This window comes from Meles meles, chromosome 7 (assembly GCF_922984935.1).
Source record: "Meles meles chromosome 7, mMelMel3.1 paternal haplotype, whole genome shotgun sequence".
NCBI lineage: Eukaryota > Metazoa > Chordata > Mammalia > Carnivora > Mustelidae > Meles > Meles meles.
In genome coordinates, this window is record NC_060072.1 from 52,775,403 (window position 1) to 52,797,887 (window position 22,485).

Here is a 22,485-nt window from a genome sequence, read left to right on the forward strand (position 1 = left end):
GATACTGTACATCCTTTGCAGGTTTGCACACCTGTCTCCTTGGTGGCTAATCAGCAAGGGTCAGCTCATTTTGGTGCAAGGAAAGGAAGAGTAAATGTACTCCAGAACAGTTAGGGAGAAACCAGTCCACTGACATAGAAAAAAATCTTTCTGTTATATTAAATATATAATGTTACAGGTGTTAACCCTTTTGAATCTTCCTCGTTCCAGAACAACTCCTGAAATAGACATGCTCCCATAAATTTACAGGTGAGCAGCTGTTCGCTTAGGAACACAATAGTGGGTGCTAGGTTAGGATTGGCCCTGAAAGAAACACGAATTCTTTTATATTAAAATGAACAGGATATGGGGTGCCTGGGTGGCTCAGTGGGTCTGCCTTTGGCTCAGGTCATGGTCTCAGAGTCTTGGGATTGAGCCTGGCATTGGGCTCTCTGCTCCGTGGGGGAAGCCTGCTTCCCTCTCTCCCTCTGCCTGCCTCTCTGCCTACTTGTGATCTCTCTTTCTCTGTCAAATAAATAAATAAGGTCTTTTAAAAAAATGAACAGGATGATGTAAATATGTATTTTACTATACCTAGAGCTGTGTTGATTTGAGTGTAGGTGCCCCATGCACAAATGATCTATTTGGCTGCAATGTGAAAAGAAAAATTACTATTGCCCTATGTCATTAGAACACACTGTGATTCTTAGGAATTGTACCTACACATACAAGTTTATAATTTATGAATTATTTTACTTTACCACTTATTATACTGTGCCTGATCTTTTCATCCTAGTTTCTGTGAGATAATGGCAACATAAGAGCATAGTTTAACATTACCAAGTTATAGATTACCTTCCAGCAAAGTGGTTTCTCTGAATAACCAGTTGAGGAGCTGTCATTCGTGATTTTATATGAACTTTTTCGAAGTACTTTTGTTTTCAAACCTGTTGACTTTGAGGTTAACATTGCACATTTTCATAAGCTTTTTATATTAATACTTTGTTGGGGTGCCTGGCTGGCTCAGTCAATGGAGCATGCCACTGTTATTCTCAGGGTTGTGAGTTTGAGCCCCGGGTTGGGTATAGAGATTACTTAAATAAATCAACTCTTGAAAAAAAAAAACAAAACCAACATTGTTTCCCTTTCTCCGAAAATCTTAAACCTTTTGGAAATGGATGGATAGGTATATGAATGTAATTTTACACAAATGAAAGAAAACTTTTTCTGGGCAGTCCTTATTATCCTTCATTGTAACTCCTTGTGTTTGACCCATGGGGACAGAATAACATGTTAAGAAACAATGAATAATGACCAGTGCCCATCAATCCCTTAAGTATCACTCAGGTTATTTTCCATTTAACTGATAGCTTATATTTGGTCAAAGTCCATTTGTTCTTCTTTTTCCGGGTTAAAGGAAGAGGAGAACCTCATGAATTTAAGAGAACATCCTGAATTCAATCCTTATGGTTTTTCGTGTAAATTTAATCATGTACTCCATAAAGCTACACATATGGTAGGTAAACCCACAGAGGAAAGGAAAAGGGGGAGGAAGGAGAAAATTAGCAGAGATAGAGAAAAGACCTGCAGATCTTTTTCCCCAGATTAGGAAAAAACCCAGAACCTTCCTGAAAGTGATTGGACAAATTGAAAGAAAGAAAGAAAAAAAAAAAAAAACATTTATCGGCTGTGTAAAAAATAATTGAGGGTTTGAGGTGAAGTGAAGCTCAATTTGTCAACAGGAAACTATGGGCTCTGCACCTCTATTTATATAAACAGCATTTGCTTTTTCCATCTTAGGTTCTGCCCAGAAGTGGTTGTCTGACTGCTGCTTCTGGTTCTGCTTCACTGGTTTTTAGAAAAAAAAAAAAAAATGTGGCCACATGTTCCTTTCTCTACCACAGAGAACCTCAACAAGTCACTTTCCCTGATGTTTGGTTAGTGAAAATGGTAAATGATACAGGATTTCAATGTTGATTGTTGTATTTTTCAACCACATCTTTGCTTCCCTGAGTTGACAAATCTATGGGGACCATCCTGCCTCCTTCTGCTGTGATCCTGAAGTCTTTCCATTCTACCCTGCAAAGTTACAGGTCTCTCAGTACCTCTTCAAGTAGAAGATCACTCCCTCACTTTCCAAATTCCCTTTCCCCATCAAAGCTAAGAATTCCCATCTTCTAGCATCCTGGTCCCCTGCCCTGATGATGCCAACCTGCCATTACTCTCCCATCTGCTAACTCCCTTTGTCCAGTGCTCTTCTGTCTTCTTTTCTGTTTATTCTCAAATTTCTTTCTTGCCTGGGTTACAGCTGCCTCAGTACTGGAGGAAAGGTAAACTTAGAGGTTGCAAGTTGTTTGCACCTCTGACCGGTGTCACAAGGTTGGTTTGACACAAACACCCTGGGGCAGAGGAGGGAGGAGCTTGTGGCTAGCAACATCCACTTCTTGATGTCATCAAAAGCAAAGGCCCAGAAGTCGGGAGACCAGCTGGGGTTTGCACCATCTGCCTGAGAGTCAAAAGAATACTTAGAGAAAGTGTGCATAGAATTATATTTAGAGTAGAGTGCACACTTGAATTTCCCGTTCAAGGAGAAAAGAGAATTTTCATAAGCATGCAGTGTGGAAAAAGTTAGGCTCAGAGCAGAATCAGCTCAATTTTAGAAGAGAAAATGGGAGTAAATCTCCCGGGTTGGCAGATGAAGCTGTCATCTTTCAAGGTACCAGGAAGGGATTCAATTCCAAAATTTGCCTAAAGATACCTTCTTCTTTTTTTTTTTTTTTAAAGATCTTATTTATTTATTTAAAAGAGTGAGCCAGAGAGAGAGCATGAGCAGGGGGAGGGGCATGGAGAAAGGGAGAAGCAGACTCCCTGCTTCTGAATCCTACAACAATGAGATCTGTTTCTGGGTCAGGAGCCCAGAAACAAGGGGCTCTGATCCCAGGACTCTAGGATCATCACCAGAGCCAAAGGTGAGCCAAAGGCAGATGTTTACCAACTGAGCCACTGAGGCACTCTTGCCTAAAGATACTTTGACCAAATCCTTTAATTCCAAGATTAAAGATTCACTGTTTTGATTCAAGTAATTATTTTTCATCAAAATATAAATTCCTCACTGAAGAGGGTTATCATTGGTGCTCGCCAGAAAATGAATAATATTAACACCTAAAAGAGTAAAAGGTTTTCAAATCCTTTCATGGGAGGACAAGGAATGAAAACTAGAACATCAGAAATAGGGTGAGGGTAAAAAACAGTGGGCAAGAATACAGAGGGAAAGGGGGCACCTGGGTGGCTTCATTGGTTAAGTATCTGCCTTCTGTTCAGGTCATGATCCAGGGTCCTGAGATTGAGCCCTATGTGGGGCTCCCTGCTCAGCAGGGTGTCTGCTTTTCCCTCTGACCCTCGCTTGTTCACATGTACTCTCTCGCACTCTCTCTTAAATAAATAAAATCTTTTTTAAAAAGAGGGAAAAGGGGGTACCTGGGTGGCTCAGTGGGTTAAGCCTCTGCCTTCAGCTCGGGTCATGATCTCAGGGTCCTGGGATTGAGTCCCGCATCGGACTCTCTGCTTAGTGGGGAGCCTGCTTCCCCCTCTCTCTCTGCCTGCCTCTCTGTCTACTTGCGATCTCTTTCTGTCACATAAATAAATAACTAACTAAATAAATAAATTATTATCTTTAAAAAAATAAAAAGATGGAAAGAACAGGAGTGGGGCTCCTGGGTGGCTCAGTCCGTTGAGTGACCCACTCTTGGTTTCCGCTCAGGTCGTGAGATGTATGCTGTCCCTTAACCCCAGCCTAGCCCCCTGGTGGGCTGCATGCCCACCAGGGAGTCAGCTTGGGATTCTCTCCCTCTGCCCTTCCCTGGACTGCCTCGCCACCCCCTTTCTAAAATACATAAAGCTGAAAAACAAAAACAAAAACACCAGGACCAAACCAACCTCTTGAAACTGAACTGGAACTGTTCTTATGGGAAAGTTGTAGTGGAAAATAAGAATTTAGAAGCATAAGGATGGCTCAGTGGATTAAGCCGCTGCCTTCGGCTCAGGTCATGATCTCAGGGTCCTGGGATCGAGCCCCGCATCGGGCTCTCTGCTCCGCAGGGAGCCTGCTTCCTCCTCTCTCTCTGCCTGCCTCTCTGCCTACTTGTGATCTCTCTCTCTGTCAATTAAATAAATAAAATCTTAAAAAAAAAAAAAAAAAAAAAAAAAAAAAAAAAAGAAGCATAAGGAAAGAATGGGAAGCAAGTTAGAAATGTTGGTTTACATATCAAGAATAAAAAAGGTAGAGAACCTAAGAACAACGAGAAATGGGAAAACACTGGAAAATGATCAAGTAGAAGAGAAGCGAGGGTAAATCATGAAGCTTTACCTAGCTAGACTGTCGGGTCCAAAGAGGGTAAAAAAGGAAAATAATTTTCTGATGAATTGAGGAATTTCCTGGAGGAGAGTAAATTTGGTGTGTTGGAGAACTGATGGCAATATTGAGGAGTGAAGAAGGTTACAGTAGAGAATAGTGGTATAGAGCAATGCTGGTGCTCCTTTTGCAAAGTGGGATAAAAGCATAAATTGGTGCAGGGGCGGGCGGGGTGGGGGGGGCACCTGGGTGGTGCAGGTGGTTAAGACTCCTCCTCTGTTTTTGGCCCCAGTCATGCTCTCTGGCTTGTGAGATGGAGCCCCGAGTCGGGCTCTTCACTCAGTGCAGAGTCAGCTAGAGATTCTCTCTCCCTCTGCTCCTCCCCACTCTGCCTGCTCTCTCTCTAAAGTAAATAAATTAAAACAACAACAAAAACAAACAAACAAAAAAAAGCTTGGGGCACCTGGGTGGCTTCGTCTGTTGAGGATGGACTCTTGATTTCATTCGGGCTGTGATCTCAGTGTGGTAGGATCCAGCTCTGAGCTTAGCTTGTTCCTCTCCCTCTGCTGCACCCCCCCCACCCCCGCCCCGCTCACGCACTCTCTCTCCCTCTCAAATAAATGAATAAATCTTGAAAAATAAAAAAATTGTTTTTTAAAGATTTTATTTATTTATTTGACAGAGAGAGACACAATGAGAGACGGAACCTAAGCATGGGGAGTGGGAGAGGGAGAATCAGGTTTCCCGCCGAGCAGGGAGCCTGGTGTGGGGCTCGATCCCAGGACTCTGGGATCATGACCTGAACCAAAAGCAGACGCTTAATGACTGAGCCACCCAGGCACCTCAAGAAAAAAAATTTTTTTTTAATTAAAAAAGCAGGGTGCCTGGGTGGCTCAGTGGGTTAAGCCTCTGCCTTCCGCTCGGGTCATGATCTCAAGGTCCTGGGATCAAGCGCTGCATGGGGCTCTCCACTCAGCGGGGAGCCTGCTCCACCCCCCAACCCCGCCCCCACCCGCCTATCTGCCTACTTGTGATCTCTCTCTCTGTTAAATAAGTAAATAAAATCTTTTTTAAAAATTTAAAAAAAATCACAAATTCGTGGAGTGCCTGGGTGGCTCAGTTGGTTAAGCATCTGCCTTTGACTCAGGTCATGATCCTGGAGTCACAGGATTAAGTCCAGCTTTGGGCTCCCTGCTCAGCGGGGAGTCTGCTTCTCCCTCTGACCTCTCTCCTCTCATCCTCTCTCTCTCTCTCATTCTCTCTCTTTCAAATAAATAAACATATAAATAAATAAAATCTTTATGAGACTGAAGCACTACCTACTGTGCTAACAAGGCACCTAAAAAAATAAAATCTTAAAAAAAAAAAAAAAGAGGCACAAATTCCTGTCATTCTAAACATATGAGAAAAAGAAACAAACAGATTAAAGACCACTCATCGGGAAAAGGAATAAAGAAAAAAATTTTTTTAAATGTTTAATTTGCAATATACACAATACTGGGATTGAGGTGCTTTGTGGTGGGAATGCCATCTCATTCGATGTATGGTAGGAGGGTCATGTGCATGGTGAGATTCTTAAATGATTCTTGGAAATTCTGTGCCTGTTGAGATTTCTCTACATTGGGTATAATATCCACTTAATACCTCTATTTATATATGAGGATATTTACTTTTAGAGGCTATAGAGCAGAGATTCTATGCTTTGGGCCTTTTCCTAGCATTTCTCTTTAATCAGTTGTGCAAATCCCATTAAACTTAATTGTTTCTTAACAGCAAAAGTCTGATGCTCATTTACATAGTTTTCTTTCAAGAGGAAAAGAATTCAACCCTACCAAGCAGAGAGGAATTCTGAGTGTGTAACTTGCCTCAAAGTTTCTTACTTCCATTGATTTTTGTGGGCTTCTTTGGAAGGTTACTAAGTTATTCAAATAGAAGCATCTACAGTATGTAATCAGTAACCTATAATAGGATTTTTTTTTCTGTTATGTTGTGGACTGCTGTCTTAACATGAAATTTCTCCTCTTATAAGCAGACATGGTGGTTACGAATTAGACTGCATCTAGGCTTCAAGAAATATGAATAATGCACTTAAATCTTGAGAATCACAGAATGAAAAGATACCTTAGAATCAACATAAATCTAACCTTGTCATGTTAAAGATGGGAAATTAAACCTAGTTTACTGGTTTGCCAGGTTGTTGCTAGAGCCAACATAAAAATGTAGGTTGTGTGAATATTGTGTTTTACTCTTTCTTATAAACCATTAGGTAAACTTGGTCTGCCTATTAAAATTTAAGTCTGAAAAAAAAATTTAAGTCTGAATGCTCTTCTTAAGCACCAAATCAGGCTATCCTGGAGTCCATTTGCATGGTAACTTCTACAGATTTTGTTTAGTGATGATGATGAAAGAAGTAGCGACAAATCAGGAAAACCCTGACCAAACTCAGAAATGATTTCACATTAAATTGTCTAATTTGAGAGGGTGGGCTAACCCCCATATGACCAAAAACAAGTAAATGGGACTTTGTACCCCTACCTGCCAGTTGGACAACTACATGAAAAAGTAAACAGGGAACCATGAGTTCCAGTTCCATACGTAGCCTACTCCTCTCTCTTTATCCTCGGCCTCTGAAGGCAGCAGACCTCATTTTGGGTCTTTATGTATGGCCAGTAGGATTGTGTAGCTCTGGATTCTGGAGAATTCTCTAGGACTACAAAAATTACCATGACTCTTCTGCAAAATCCAAGCAGGCAAATCCAGCAAAATAGTTAAAATAAGAGTAAAAAGGACTATGTAAATGAATGACATGTTAATCTAGGAAGCTCTAGAAAGTGTAAAAAAAAAAAAATGGAGTTCTACGGCCAGCCAAAATGGACAGCAACAGCTTCTTCCTCCCTAAGATCTACTTCATATAGATTCGACAGTAAATATTAACCTAAAGTTTATTTTCCTTTGAAATTGTGTGTAGGATGTTTGTATATAAGCCACATGGTTATCATTAATCTACATCTATGATACTGAGAAACAGCAAAACCATGCAATAATATAGACTTTGTTATCAGTCAGGGAATGGAGGCAAAAGTTAGGCGCTGCAAAGGGATTGGTTTAAGAAATCCTAATGTCTATGGGTTAGTGGACAATGGTTGGACAAGAAGGAGTTCCCTCTTGTTAGAGCATTCTCTTCCTCCCACCCACACATTATTCTTTCCTCTTCCTTGGTGATCACAGACCGCTGGGTCTCTGCAAATTCACATTTTCACAGGGTGGAAGTCGGAAGTAGTGGGAGCGACGGAGTCGTCTTGGGGGTAAACCAGCCATCTGACGGCAAAGTTCGTCTAGAAGAAAGCAGAGCATAATGGGTTTTGGGAATGCAAAAAAGGTAACAAGGGCTTCCATGTTAAGAGATAGAGGACCGTAGGGTGCAGTAGTGAAAGACTGCAGAGAACTAGATCTGGGCTACAACCCCAGAGGTGCAGCTTACTGCTATTTATGACTTACTAGAAAGTTCCTTAACTTTGCTGAACCACACTATCCCTTCCAGGATAATAAGCATGAAATACCAGCCTCCACAGCGAAGTTGTGAGTATTAAAATGAAATAATATGTGCAAAGTACCTAGCCCAGGTGGCAGGTAAATTTTAGGTTCCTCTGGATGCCTAGCTCCCAGTTCTTAATAATCATGGATTAATAGCAAAAAACATGAGATTCAATCATTGACTATATATCTGTTTACTACGCTCAAATAGCTAATTTTAGTAAGTCCCCTGAGACATTTGAAAGTGCCTAGAGTCCAAAGTACTCATCCTCAGTCTCAAGGTGCTTCCCTTGCAGGTGCTTGCACAAGGCCAATGGGGGCAAGTAGCAAGTTTCCTTCTGCGAAGTTAACTACAGCTCTTACTCAGAAGCTCAGTGCAGGATGGGCTGCTGAGTCAGAAGGGGCTGTGTCTGTGGTGCCTTCACCAACCACACTTATCGCTCGGGGCTGGCCATAGGGAAGGTGAGAAGTATCTTTATTCCCACAATGCACAGTTTATAACCACACACTTTGGACTCTTGTAATTTTTTTTTTAAGTTGTTCTACCCTCATTTACTTCTAAATTTTCACAATAAGTAATTTCAATGGTTCCTGGAATTGGCAGACTGTCTAAAATGTTGCCAACTTCTAAATGTCCAATCAGGTTTTTTTTATTATTATTATTTACTTATAGGCTCTATACAAACATCAGTGTCTCCAAATTAGTAGATTTTTTTGTTTTTTACAAAGTTGTTCCTTTATGAACATGGCTGCCAACTCTTAGTCTATTATTTGTAATGGCGGACTTGGCTTTTTTTTTTTTTAAGTTTTCATTTTTTTTTTTTTTTTCGTAATCTCAGTACCCAATGAGTGGCTCAAACTCATGACCCCAAGATCAAGAGTTGCATGCTCCCCAGACTGAGCCAGCCAGCTGGCCCTGACTTGTGCTTTTCACCTAGAACCCCAGTGAACTTCAAAGTAGTTAGAGCTTTTTTCTAATGTATAGCTCTATGTATAGGAGAAGGTGGGGGTTATAGCCTAGCTGGAAAGAGACCCAAGCACCGTTTTCTTATATATTAAGCATACTTCTTTACTTAGATTGCTTATTTAGCATAACTTGGCAAACCAGGGGTTGATGGGGGTTAAGGAGGTGGCCTAAAGCCCTCCTCAGAAGCCAGACCTTGGAACCATTAGGACCATGTTTCTACTCCTCTCTCGCATAACTGCCCCTCCCACTGTAACCCAGCCATCATCTTACCTTTCATAACTTCGTGTTCTTTACAGACAAGACGAGAGCAGATCTCATTGTTGATGATGTACATACGTCGTAAACTGCCAGAGTCCCAGTAACATGGTTAGGAAAGTAGATAGAAAAAAGCATTGGGAGGGAGAACTAGCCTAGGCCAAGGTTGCCTGCTCAACTTCTGTATTCCCCGCTCTCCCTAACTGTTCTCCTCTACTCTAGATTTCCTTAATTTTTCTGGACTGCTTTTTCTTCCCTCCCAGAGGAGTGCAGGGGATGAAATGGTATTAATTATTCTTCCTAGTGATACTTTGCACACTCCCACCTAGAGTCAAGTTGAATACTCCTCCCCGCTATTGGATCTTCCGCTTCAGCCTTTTTCCGTGAGGTACTAGATTTCACTGTACCAGTACTTCTCTCATGACTATCTTTTCCCCAGCCCTCATCTCACTAGCCTTCTAGCATCTAGTCTTACTGGTCAGTCTGTTCTCCATATACCTCAGTTCAGATTCTGGGTTCTATCTGGCACCCCCGGGAATAGCTAAGGATCATGTTAAAAACTCCTGTGCCACCAAAAACTGAAATCCCAGAGTGGCTGTTCATTAAGCAGTTACGGACATGAAACCACTACCATGGATGACGCTTTCTACCTGTCCCGGGACCCCTTACCTTGTGAAACATAACTGATGAATGCATTGCTTGACTGGCCGATGCACAGAGTAGAGTCTCGTGCAAGCAAATTTTTCATCCCGGCAGTCTGAAGAAGTCCAGCAGAGAAAACAGGGATCCACAAAGGATTCAAGAGATGGAAGAAGGTAGACAGAATGGGGGAAAAATACAAAGTGATCTCTATTACAAGTTGGGGGAATACCCTCCCTGTTGACCAAAAGAGAATGGTAGAAAATTGGCTGAAATAAAATTTAGGTGCTTTCCTACCTGGAAGCAAAAGTAGATAAAATAATCTCAGGGTTCTTCTAGGAAAGTCTTTCTAGGGTTATCCAGGTGGCCATAAGAAATATAAATTGAGATGCTTTTAACCCCATTCTAAAGAATCAGAATTCTTAGGTGGGCCACAGTTTCTGTTTTAGTAGTTTCCAATCCTAGATGCACATCAGAATCATCTGTACAATAGAGAGAGCAACTTTGGCCATGACAACCAGAGTAATACTGAGTCCTTGCTGTCACTTCCTAACTCATTAACCACCACAGAAAGTCCAAAGGCAGCTTAGGAAGAGGAATCTTTCAGGACCATCCAACAATGGTCCCATCTTTTCCCCACGAGCTTGAGGATAAGACCTCATTAAAAAAAAAAAAAAAAGTAGGAATGAAGGGCACTAAAAATACTCCTTGAGAAAGAACTGGAAGCAAGCTAGAAGGTATATCAAGTATCCTCCAAAGAGCAAGGAGGTATGAATCCCTGAGAAGAAAGCTGAAGATAAAGATGTGCAAAAGACATTCATACCTGTTGTGGTATTTTTATCAGCAGGAGAAGCTGGAAGGCAGAAATTTTACTTAGTTATTGCCAGTTCTAAAAGTCACTACTTCTGCAACTGTCATGTTACCTCACTTATAAATAAAAAACCAAAGGAGTTGATAATGCTTTCAGCAACTTCTAACAGAACACCCACAGTGGGCTGTTCTGTTCCACAAAACTGGAGAGATTTAGAAGTTAGGATGGGAAATCTGATTTTGCCTTTCTCCTCTTCTAGAATTGAAAATGGATCTTTGTTTTGTTGACAAAAATCACACTTAGTGGAGATACCAGGCAAGGATCCCTATGCCCAGAAGAGCTTCATCCTATAGCTAAGGAGAGAAAAGATTGTTACCCTGTAGAAGCTCTTACTCATAAAAGAAAATTTCTTCTCTGTAAATCAAGTACATCATCATGGGTTCTTATATAAAAGTTATTCAGCAAAGAATAGCAAAGGTCACAGCCATAGCCAAACCTAATCTAAGGTCAAGTTAAATACAGGCCTAACTTGTAGAATGAATAATAGGAGTAAGATGAGTCTTGGGAAGACACTAACCATGGGATTTATGTGTCAAATCTATCCCTGGTTTCAATGGCAGACTTACATGCTGAGAATTCTCAGATTTCTACTTCTAGCCCAGATCTCTTCCAAGCTCCAGCTCTATAAAGCCACCTGCCATTTTATGGAAGAGTTTGTTGATTTTTCAAAGATCCTTCAAATCTAACATGTCTTAAACTGTCCTACTTCCCCTTCACCAATTCAAATTGCTCTTCAGTGAATGGTCCCACCATCGACGCAACAGGACACTGGACATCATCATCTCAATAGTCCCCTATCATAGCTCATGCTTAATTCTCCCTGCCTCCACCTCAGTGAGTTCAGGCCATCATCTTTTATTGGGACTAGTGCAATAGTATCCTGGCTGGATTTCCAATTCACAAATCTGATGGTAAACTTTCTTTGTCTAAAACTATTCTGATGGGTTTTTAGTTCCATCCTAAGCCTTTCTTGCATGTGTTTCCTTCACCCCAGAGCTCTTCTCCCTAATTACTTGATTCACTTCCACTTTTCATTCAAGAAGCCACTTAATCAGTGTGTCCTCCACAGAACCCTTTCCTAAGCCCCGGCACTGACTATACTCAAGGACTCTCTTAGTCATCTATTCCTTCTGTTGCTTATCCTGGTTATGGCATTTTGTGAAGTAAATAAAGTTACCCATTTGTTTATCTTGTGTAGTAGACAAAAAAAATACCAAGTAAAAGGAAATCAGTTTTGTTCATCTTTACATTCCTGGTACTCAGTAGTAGGTTTGCAATAACTATTTCTTCAAAATCTAGTTTCTGGGGGCGCCTGGGTGGCTCAGTGGATTAAGCCGCTGCCTTCGGCTCAGGTCATGATCTCAGGGTCTTGGGATCGAGCCCCGCATCGGGCTCTCTGCTCAGCAGGGAGCCTGTTTCCTCCTCTCTCTCTGTCTGCCTCTCTGCCTACTTGTGATCTCTCTCTCTGTCAAATAAATAAATAAAATCTTAAAAAAAAAAAAATCTAGTTTCTGTCTCCTTTTCCCACATTCTACCCCTTGTTTCTTGTAGGTTTTGCCCTAATTGTTTAAAAAAAAAAAAATGTTTCCTCAATGTGCCAAGCTCTATTTTGTGTTCAAATCTTGGAACATACTGTTCCTTCTTTGACTGCCTGGCTGGCTCCAGTTCTTTCAAGAATCGGTTCAACCCTTACTTCGAGGAAGTTTCCCTTTAGCTTCCCAAACATTGATCTGTTTGTATATTTGTCTTGCCTTTACCCACCCAGGCTCGGAAACTCTGAGGAAAAGATCACATATTGGTGTTTTGTACATTAAACATGCACAATCCCTGCATGTTAGGGGATCAAAAATGCCATTCATCTAAATTGAACTGTTGGGGGACGCCTGGGTGGCTCAGTTGGTTGAGCAGCTGCCTTTGGCTCGGGTCGTGATCCTGGCGTCCTGGGATCAAGTCCCGCATGGGGCTCCTTGCTCAGCGGGGAGCCTGCTTCTCCCTGACTCTGCCTGCCACTCTGTCTGCCTGTGGTCCCTCACTCCCTCTCTCTCTCTGACAAATAAATAAATAAAATCTTTAAAAAAAATTAAAAAAAAAATAAATTGAACTGTTGGAAGAATGTGCTCATTGAACTGTAGTCGCGTCTGTTTCGGATCCTTCACCAGCTGTACTGCCTTCCAGAACGGGCTCTGGGGAAAGCCCAGAATGGCCCCAGTGGCCCTGGGATCCCGATCTGAACTCACCCAGGTCATCTGTGGAAGGCTCCATATCAGCCAGAACTGAAAAGGCACAAAACAGCAGGTGTGAGGAGGGCTTTGAACTGGCAAGGGGGAAGGCAGAGGAGAAAAAGGAAGAATGGAGGGGTGCCTGGGCGGCTCAGTTGGTTAAGTGTCTGACTCTTGGTTTCAGCTCAGGTCATGATCTCAGGGTCTTGAGATCAAACTGCAGCTCGGGCTTTGCCCTGGGCCTGGAGCCTGCTTTGGATTCTCTCTCTGCCCCTCCCCCCATTAAAAAAAAAAAAAAGATTGAGAAAAAGGGAGAATGGAGGTATTGGGGCAAAGTCAAGGCTGTGGCTGGGTTTGTGTGTTATATCCAAGGGCTTAGAGTTAATTGAAGTAATTGTGAAATTTTTTGAAGAATATTTGGCCTTCTGACGTTATAGTTTAGTATACATGTCTTATTTTAGGTATTCATCCATGTTGTTTCATCTTTTTAGAGGACTGGGGGACTCTTTCCCTTTATCCCACTGTCACTGAACAAAACACCCCCAATACCTCTATCCCTTTCTTAGACAAAAATACAGGACTAATTCAAAAGCTGGAATGTATTGTGGATATTAACAAGACTCGTGCCATTTTAAAAGCGGTAGTAAGAATTACCTGTTTCATCTGTAGAAGGCTCATTCACCAGATCTGCAAAGATATAGCACAGGGAATAAAAAAAACACAGGCAGGAAAATTGGGAAAGGGAAGCAGAAAAAAGGGTTGATCTAAAAGGAGGCAAGAAGGGGCGCCTGGGTGGCTCAGTGGGTTAAAGCCTCTGCCCTTGGCTCAGGTCATGAGCGCAGGGTCCTGGGATTGAGCCCTGCATAGGGCTCTCTGCTCATCAGGGAGCCAGCTTCCCTTCCTCTCTCTGCCTGCCTCTGCATACTTGTGATCTCTGTCTGTCAAGTAAATAAATAAAATCTTTAAAAAATAATAATAAATAAATAAAAGGAGGCAAGAAAGATTGAAGTGAAAGGATATGGGCTTCTGGGGCCATATCCTCACAGCATCAGTGGTATCTAAGGGACACTTGGGTCTGCATGAGCTCAGAGTGCCCACTGACCTCTTTTCTATGCCTCCTTTATCATTGTACAGATATCATCCTCAATGCTTCTGTTCCCAGGATGAAAACAAAGAAAAAGGGTAGCTTACTAGGATCTTCTGTGAATGTCTCTGGAGTCACTGGAGTCACATCATCTGAATAAAGAAAAAAAGCAGGAAACGTTTGTTTTTAATTAAAGTAATTTTTAAAGATTTTATTTATTTGAGGGGCGCCTGGGTGGCTCAGTGGGTTAAGTCTCTGCCTTCAGCTTAGGTCATAATCTCAGGGTCGTGGGATCGAGCCCCACATCGGGCTCTCTGCTCAGCGGGGACCCTGCTTCCCTTCCTCTCTCTCTGCCTGCCTCTCTGCCAACTTGTGATCTCTCTCCCTGTCAAATAAGTAAATAAAATCTTTTTTAAAAGATTCTATAATCTTTTTTATAATAAAATCTTTTTATTTGAGATAGAGAGAGAGAAAAAAAAACATGAGCGGGAGGGGCAGAGGAGGGGAGGGGAGGAGAGGGAGAGAGGGGGAGGGAGTGGGGAGGGGCAGAGGGAGAGGGAGAAGCAGACTTCTCCCAGAGTAGGGAGCCTCTACCTGGGACTTGATCCCAGCACATCGGGACCATGACCTGAGCTGAAGACACACGCTTAACCAACTGAGCCACCCAGGGGCCACCAAAAAACTCTTTTTGAGCATTCCCTGTCCCCCTCCCATTTTTGCACTCTCAGTAAGTAAAACCTGCACAGTGAGTATCCCACAATTGTTTTTCGTTGTTTGCTTCCCAACCCGAGTTCTTTCCCCACAACCCAAACAAATGTCAGTTTCCCACTTCCGTGAATATACACATACAGTCCTAACCCAGAATATCCTTTTCCCTTTGTCTCCTTTATCTACATGCCCATCAGATAATCCTCCACGGGTGTCCCCTTTCTCAGACATCTAAGTGTAGGAATAGAAGAATAACATATTTCATTGTCCTAGCAAATAATAATGTAATAGATAATTTGGGTTTACTAGGTGCCAGGCACTACTTTAAAAATCTGTTTTTACAGATGATAAAATTGAGCACCCAACAAGTAAATAATTTACCCAAGGTCATATAGCTTGTTGCAAGTACTACGGATTGATGACCTCTTTGCAATACTTATTTTAAGTGCAAATTGTCTTTACCAAAGACACTGATTCCGATAATTACAGGTTTGAAATAATTGGACATCAGTTTGCTGATATGCTTTCATACAAGTATGCTCACCAAAGGCGATGTGGATGATTTTCTGATGATCAAAGAGAAATGAGGTGAGAAGAGGAGAGGAGAGGGTGTGTTTGTAGAGAATACTTTGCAGTTGATCATTGGAAAGTAAAGTTAGCAGGAAAAATAAAAAATAAATGGTCCAGGTCTTAAGGTGGCATCTATTAGGATACACTAAGAAAACTGTATCCGAAACTATAAATAACAGCACTACCTAAAACAAATTGTCTCAACTTTATTATTTTTTTAAAGATTTTATTTATTTATTTGGCAGACAGAGATCACAAGTAGGTAGAGAGGCAGGCGGGGGGAGGGGGGGGAGCAGGCTCCCCGCTGAACAGAGAGCCCCACGACACAGGGCTCCATCCCAGGACCCTGAGATCATTACCTGAGCCGAAGGCAGAGGCCCAACCCCCCGAGCCACCCAGGCGCCCCAAATCGTCTCAACTTTAAAAAGCAAAATAACAGCGCAATGTTAACACCTAATTATTTAAATATCCCATCTATAATTACTCTTTCTTGTAGATGACTTATCGTCATAATCTAGTTTGCCCACTAGGGGTCAGCAAATTCAGTTTGCTTTGACTTTTTCCTTAAAACTTCAGCGTCTAAATGCTACGTTTCATCTGGAGAAAACAGCGTTTTTACAAAGCATGCCAGAGCTATTGATCACTGTGGCAGAGGCGAAACACAAATAATGCATTCTAAAGCAATTTCCCTGGCTGCTTACATCATCCTCTTTTTAAAAAAATTCCAGGTAGAAAGTCATCGGATCTGACAAAAAAGCCCTTTTATAGTTAACATTCAGCATTAGTTTTCGTATTTCAGATGAAATTTTGGTAAAAGAAATCGAAGTCTGTTCCAATCCCCCAGGACGTTTGAAAAAGCACTAGCCCGAGTCATTCCAAAAACCGTTAAGAGGGGAGCGGAGCCTTTCCAGGGTGTAGCCGAGTGCCGCCCGTTCCCTTTCTATCTGCATTCCAGTCCAGTCACTCACAGAAATGCAAGTGAACCGGTGGGTGAGCAGAGGGGTTAAGAATGAGTGCTTGGCGTCCCCTCAGGATTTCTGGATGGAGTACTGGTTTTTGGCTTATTCCTCAGATTATCCACCTTTCCCGTGAGCTACCACCGCATAAATGCTTATCTAGGATTCATGTTCTCTGAAAAGAAATCCTAAGTAGGCAATTTTTTAAAAAAATATTTTATTTATTTGACAGAGAGAAATCACAACTAGACAGAGAGGCAGGCAGAGAGAGAGGAAGAAGCACGCTCCCCGCGGAGCAGAGAGCCCAATGCGGGGTTCGATCCCAGGACCCTGGGATCATGACCTGAACCGAAGGCAAAGGCTTTAACCCACTGAGCCACCCACTAAGCCACCCAGGTGCCCCCTAAGTAGGCAATTTTTAAAAAAGATTTTATTTGTTTATTTGGCAGAGAGAGACACAGCGAGAGCAGAAACACAAGCAGGGGGAGTGGGAGAGGGAGAAGCAGGCTTCCTGCCCAACAGAGAGCCTGATGTGGGGCTCGATCCCAGGACCCCAGGACCCCAGGACCCCGGGATCATGACCTCAGCTGAAGGCAGACCCTTAACGACTGAGCCACCCAGGCGCCCCTTAAGGAGGCAATTTTTTAAAAGATTTTATTTATTAGGGACAGAGAACATGGCTCAAGCGGTGGGGAGGAGGTGGGGGTGGAGGGGGGTAGCAGCAGGCAGAGGGAGAAGGAGGCTCCCCTGTGGAGCAGAGAGTCCCATGCAGGCTCTATCCCAGGACCCCCAGATCATGACCTGAGCAAAAGGTAGAAACTTAACTGACTGAGCCACCCAGGAGCCCCTTAAATAAGCATTTTATTTTATTTTTAAATGCTTTATTTATTTGACTGGGAGAGAGAGAGCACAAGCAGAAGGAGAGGGAGAAGCAGACTCCCCACTGAACAGAGAGCCCACACAGGGCTCAACCCCAGGACCCTGGGCTCATGACCCAAACCGAAGGCAGATGCTTAACCGATTGAGCCACTCAGGCGCCCCTTAAGTAAGCATTTTTTTTAAAGATTTTATTTTGACAGAGATTTATTTGATTTATTTGACAGAGATCACAAGTAGGCAGAGAGGCAGGCAAAGAGAGAGAGGAAGGCAGAGGCTTTAACCTACTGAGCCACCCACGTACCCCTTAAGTAAGCATTTTAATCATATCATATTTCTTCTAGAAAAGCATCCCAAACTTGTAGACTAGGACTAGACTTTAACCAGCCCAGAGAATGAATGCAAAAATTTTTTGCTAATGCTGAACTCTGTAGGCTCAGAAAATTTGGGATTCAGAATTCTTTACCTACAGCAGCAGATTTAAAAAAAAAAAAAAAAGTTGTGTTTCTTTATTTTTATCTTCTGTACCAGGATGTACAGGAATAAATTACATTGTGCCCCAATGCACACATAGAAAATTGAAACAAGTTTAAAAAGATAATGCTTGGGGCGCCTGGGTGGCTCAGTGGATTAAGCCGCTGCCTTCGGCTCAGGTCATGATCTCAGGGTCCTGGGATCGAGCCCCGCATTGGGCTCTCTGCTCTGCAGGGAGACTGCTTCCTCCTCTCTCTCTGCCTGCCTCTCTGCCTACTTGTGATCTCTCTCTCTGTCAAATAAATAAATAAAATCTTTAAAAAAAAAAAAAGATAATGCTTTACTCTCGAAATGTTCTTGCAATGTACCCCACTTTTATTTTAGTCTGCACTAATTCATTAAAAATTACCCATTGTGATTTGCTAATTTGATTTTATGGTCCCTTAATGAGTTACATACTGCTGTGCTCTCAGGGGTTGGGAAAAGTAAGAGATAAATTGTAATAATGTTGAATGTCTGGAAGCAGAGTGGAGATGTTTGACTGGAGTTTCCATCATCATGTGGGAGGAAGTGGCCACTGGGAAACCAAAATTTTTGGTTTCTGTCCATTAGTGCCAGAATTTCGCTGTAGTACTGAGATGACTTTTTTTTTTTAAAGATTTCATTTATTTATTTGACAGACAGAGATCACAAGTAGGCAGAGAGGCAGGCAGAGAGAGAGAGGAAGGGAAGCAGGCTCTCCACTGAGCAGAGAGCCCGATGCGGGGCTCGATCCTAGGACGCTGGGATCATGACCTGAGCTGAAGGCAGAGGCTTTAACCCACTGAGCCACCCAGGTGCCCCCTGAGATGACTTTTTATTCTGTCTGCATGTTAGCTTCTCCATTGCTACATGGATAGGAAAAAGCTGTTAAGATTAGTAGAGTTTTCTCAGTGAGAGAAGAGGTGCATTTAGGAGAGTAGAAACAAGAGATGGGTATAGAGGAGGATTTAGGCAAGGTATTTCAGTTGTTAAAAAGTAAGAAGATTTGTGACTCCTGGGTGGCTCAGTTGTTAAGCATCTGCCTTCAGCTCGGGTCATGATCCCAAATCCTGGGATTGAGTCCCATATCAGGCTTTCTGCTAGGTGGGAAGCCTGCCTCTCCCACTCCCCTTGCTTGTGTTTCCTCTCTTGCTGTGTCTCTTTCTGTCAAATAAATAAATAAAATCTTTTAAAAAAAGTAAAGGTAAACTTTTTTTTTTTTAAAGACTTTATTTAATTATTTGACAGACAGAGATCACAAGTAGGCAGAGAGGCAGGCAGAGAGAGAGAGGAGGAAGCAGGCTCCCCGCAGAGCGGAGAGCCCAATGCAGGGCTTGATCCCAGGACCCTGGGATGATGACCTGAGCCAAAGGCAGCGGCCTAATCCACTGAGCCACCCAGGCGACAGGATAACAGGGTTGTGGAAACTGGTGAGTTGAATCCGATTGCCATACTTTGGCAATGTTTCTCTCTGTTATATCACAGATTCTTTAACTCTGACCATTCATCTGCATTATTCTTGTATCCCCAGCAGATAGGGCACCTGGCTGTCTCAGCTGGAAGAGCATATGACTCTTGAATCACGGTCTTGAGTTCGAACCCACACTGGGGGTAGAGATTCCTTAAATATATACTAAAAACACAGAAGAGCCCAGATCCAAAGGTTTACCTACCTCCTCGTTGACCACTGACTCCTAGTGGTGTCCAGTCTGTACCAAAGGACAGAGAAAAGGGATAAATGACTCCAGCTCTACACCCCATAAAGCTTTTATAGGATGAATCCGAAAATGATGGGAAATGGTTGTACTTTATTTTTCTGCATTGTATTTCTGTATAGTTCAGTACAAAATTACTCACACCATTAGTGCTGACATGGAAACCCTCAAGAAAAATACGTTCCTGAGAATAAAGCCCTGCTTTGCCAAGCCCTGACGTGGGATGCCCTCTTGCCCTCATTCCCTAGCAGGAGTCAGATCCTGTTCGGCAGTCGGGGCTAACAGTCTTTCTAAAGTGTCCTGTCCTAACCCCACAGCCATAGTAGGAGCTACACTATGAACAAGGCACAAAGGGATTTTCTCACAGTGTGGACCTGGCAGCATGAGAAAATAGAGCAGGATTTCTTCGAGGTGCCAAGATTCACTTTCCATGGCCAATCTTTCAGCTCTGTTCTGTGACATCTGTGATGGCTTTTCTTTAGCGCATATCTTGGCACGTTTGTGTGCATGTGAACACATGTGTGTGTGTGCCGGAGCTAGTGTGGGTAGGTGTGAGTGTATATATTCCCACGGTGCCCCTTCACGCACTGAATTTGGTCCAGTTTCTTATTAGCTGTTTCTTTTTTTTTTTTTAAGATTTTTATTTATTTATTTGACAGACAGAGATCACAAGTAGGCAGAGAGGCAGGCAGAGAGAGAGGAGGAAGCAGGCTCCCTGCTTGAGCAGAGAGCCCGATGCGGGGCTCGATCCCAGGACCCTGAGATCATGACCTGAGCCGAAGGCAGAAGCTTTAACCCACTGAGCCACCCAGGCGCCCCTTATTAGCTGTTTCTTATTAGCTGTCTCCGTATGTTTGCAGACACACTGGCGTGTCAGCTTCTCTTTCCTCTGTTTACCAGTACACTGATGTGTGTGTGACCCTCTTTTTGGGTTAATAAGTATTTGTGTGGGATCTTACATTCATAACTCTCCACATGCTTCCCAAGTCTGAAATCATCTCTGGTCTCATCCCAGCCCCTGCTTTTCAGACACAAATCTGTTCTTTTCTTGAATATTAGTTCTAGAACTCGGGAACAAGAACGACTGCTGCCCATCCCCGTCACCATCCCACCCCATAACCTATGGCTCCACACTCCCCCCAGGAGCTGGCATTGTAGGGAGAAAAGATTGAAGGGAGGGACTCACCAGAGGGGATGATGAGGGCGGTGAGGAACAGCAGCACCTTGGGTCCCACGAGCAGCATATCTGACAGGGGTGTTGTGAGAGGAGAAGCTGTGATATTCAGGACACATCAGCATCTGAGGCCCAGGCAGGGCTGCCTGGAGGGAGCCCCCTTTTTGTATGCCCAGGGCTTTCCCTGGTCCCCTGTGAGACTCCAAACTTTTTTCTTTCACCCAACATTTCTCCCTCAAATTCTCTCTTTGATCACTTACCATTACTCTCCTTCTCACGCCTTTTTTCTGCCAAATCAGAGGAAACTATATATTCTCGATGGTGCATGGTTGCCCCTAGTCTGTGGCCACGTTCACCCCCAGTGTCTAATTTTTTGATATCTGTGGCTTTTAAATAGCATCCACTTATCTTGGTGTCTTGTCTTGAATTCCAAGGATAAATGGGGTATTCACTCCATCTAAGTCAGTGACATTCCCCACTGGCCCCCTCCGACCTTTCAGTTTCAACACACACACACACACACACACACACACACACACACACCCCGCACACCCTCTGTCTGTTTAGGGTTTTGTATAATCAAACAACTCACTGTGTATTTTTCCTCTGCTCTTTTCCACCGAGTCCTTTGGCTGCCGAATGGGCCTCTCTCCTTCTCACACTGTTTCTACTTTGGCTGGCGAATAAGATGAACAGGGCCACTCCCTGGGAAGGACTTCAAATTCGGCCTACTCTGAAACAATGAGATGAGGGAGAGCGAGGGAGAGAGAGAGAGAGAGAGAGAGAGAGAGAAAGCCAGGCTAGAGGAGTGTGATGAGGCGGGAATGAGAAGGGGGCTGGGGCTTTGCAGTCACTCACACCCTCATTCCAAAGGTTATGACCACACCAGTGAGTGATGCTGCTGTTCCCTCAGAGGCCTGGCTTCCGCTGGCAAAAGCCTTTCTTCCATGAGCTTCTCTTCCCTCTTGCAACCTGGCTCCAGTCCCTAGTCCCCAGCCCCTTTCTGCCTTGGGTGCCTTTTCATCTTTGGACAGTCTGCTCTGCTCTGTCCATCCTCATGTTTGAATCGTTTCTCCGTCCTCCTGTCTCGCTGTCTTCTTCAGCGTTCATCTCTTCACCACCAACAAATTCCTTTATATCCCTGTATTTCTCTCTCTTTTTTTTTTTTCCTCTTTCTTGACCCACACACATTCAAGAATGTGGTTCCCCCCACCCCCGGGAATCCTATTTTTCCATATTCAAACACACACAGACACAACACACGAGTTTTGTCCAAGAGGAGGGTTGGCTGTTAGGAAAAGTTGAAAAATATAGTACCATCCGAATCCTTTTGAAGTGGGGAGGAGCTCTGTGAGAGGACATGTCAGTCTTCTTCTGTCTTTTGGCTTTGTTTAGATTTATGCTCAGAATCCTGGTTTCTGGAATCTTCAGGAGAAAATGCCATTAGAAGCCCGAAGAAAACTGGGAGCCAAGCTCACTTTTCTGGCCTTATTTTCCAACAGTACTTTCCCCCACATCATGTCATAAGTAGATTACACTTTCTGTGATCCAGGAGTTTTAAAGACTTTGAATTTGTTCTTATTCATTGAGAATGAGGGGCTAGGCTGGTAAAAATGTCTCCACTTTGGAGGGAATAAATTTGAATTACAGAAATGCAAATCTGAGGGATCGTTGAGCTGCTGTGCATTTATTAGGGTGTAAGTTTCATTCCGTGTGAGCTCCTTGAGTCTACATTGTCTATCTCTCTGAGGAGCTACGTTAGAGAAGAATACAGGTAGAGCAGATCATGTTCATGGAGTACAGACTAGAAAAGGAAAAAAAGTAAGAAAGGGAAGGAAGGGAGGAAAAGAGAGGAAGGAAGGAAGCTAGTTAGTTGGGAGGAAGGGAGAGCAATGGACATAATCAGAAATAAGGAAATAGCACTTTTGGTTCCTCCAAAGGACAGCTATGTGCCCATCTCTGAGATATGTGGGTTCTGGTCAGTCTCTAGAACAGAGCTGAGTACCAGACCGAGCTCTTCCTTGTCTGCCTGGCTGAGAACTTGCTCTTTGCCCATCTGCTCTGCAGTGAGAGTGCAGATCCTGGAAAAACA

General features: G+C 43.1%; 1 protein-coding gene across 4 annotated transcripts; it reads right to left on the reverse strand.

Annotated features, from left to right (window-relative positions):
* Nucleotides 1-7,254: 7,254 nt before the first annotated feature.
* On the reverse strand, nt 7,255-21,232 carry MFAP5 (microfibril associated protein 5). Of its 4 annotated transcripts, XM_046012472.1 has the most exons (10): nt 20,986-21,232; nt 20,406-20,465; nt 19,178-19,213; nt 14,007-14,051; nt 13,470-13,502; nt 12,834-12,869; nt 10,549-10,578; nt 9,756-9,843; nt 9,102-9,175; nt 7,255-7,665 (listed from the first exon to the last, which is right to left on the reverse strand). In XM_046012472.1, exons 2-10 carry the CDS (start codon nt 20,461-20,463, stop codon nt 7,553-7,555), a joined length of 513 nt encoding a protein of 170 aa, XP_045868428.1. In that variant the 5' UTR covers nt 20,464-20,465; nt 20,986-21,232; the 3' UTR covers nt 7,255-7,552. The 4 variants fall into 4 exon arrangements, with proteins under 4 accessions (XP_045868428.1, XP_045868430.1, XP_045868429.1 ...); XM_046012474.1 differs by lacking the exon at nt 19,178-19,213; XM_046012473.1 differs by lacking the exon at nt 10,549-10,578.
* Between the last annotated feature and the right edge of the window lie 1,253 nt (nt 21,233-22,485).

Bases quoted from the DNA above. Each gene is read 5' to 3' on its own strand.
- MFAP5 (XM_046012472.1), bottom strand. From the start codon at position 20,463: ATGCTGCTCGTGGGACCCAAGGTGCTGCTGTTCCTCACCGCCCTCATC. The intron at 19,214-20,405 runs GTGAGTCCCTCC...CCTTTGGTACAG, and splicing joins CGCCCTCATCATCCCCTCTG to ACTGGACACCACTAGGAGTC. The intron at 10,579-12,833 runs GTGAGTTCAGAT...TCTGCCTTCCAG, and splicing joins GCCTTCCACAGATGACCTGG to CTTCTCCTGCTGATAAAAAT.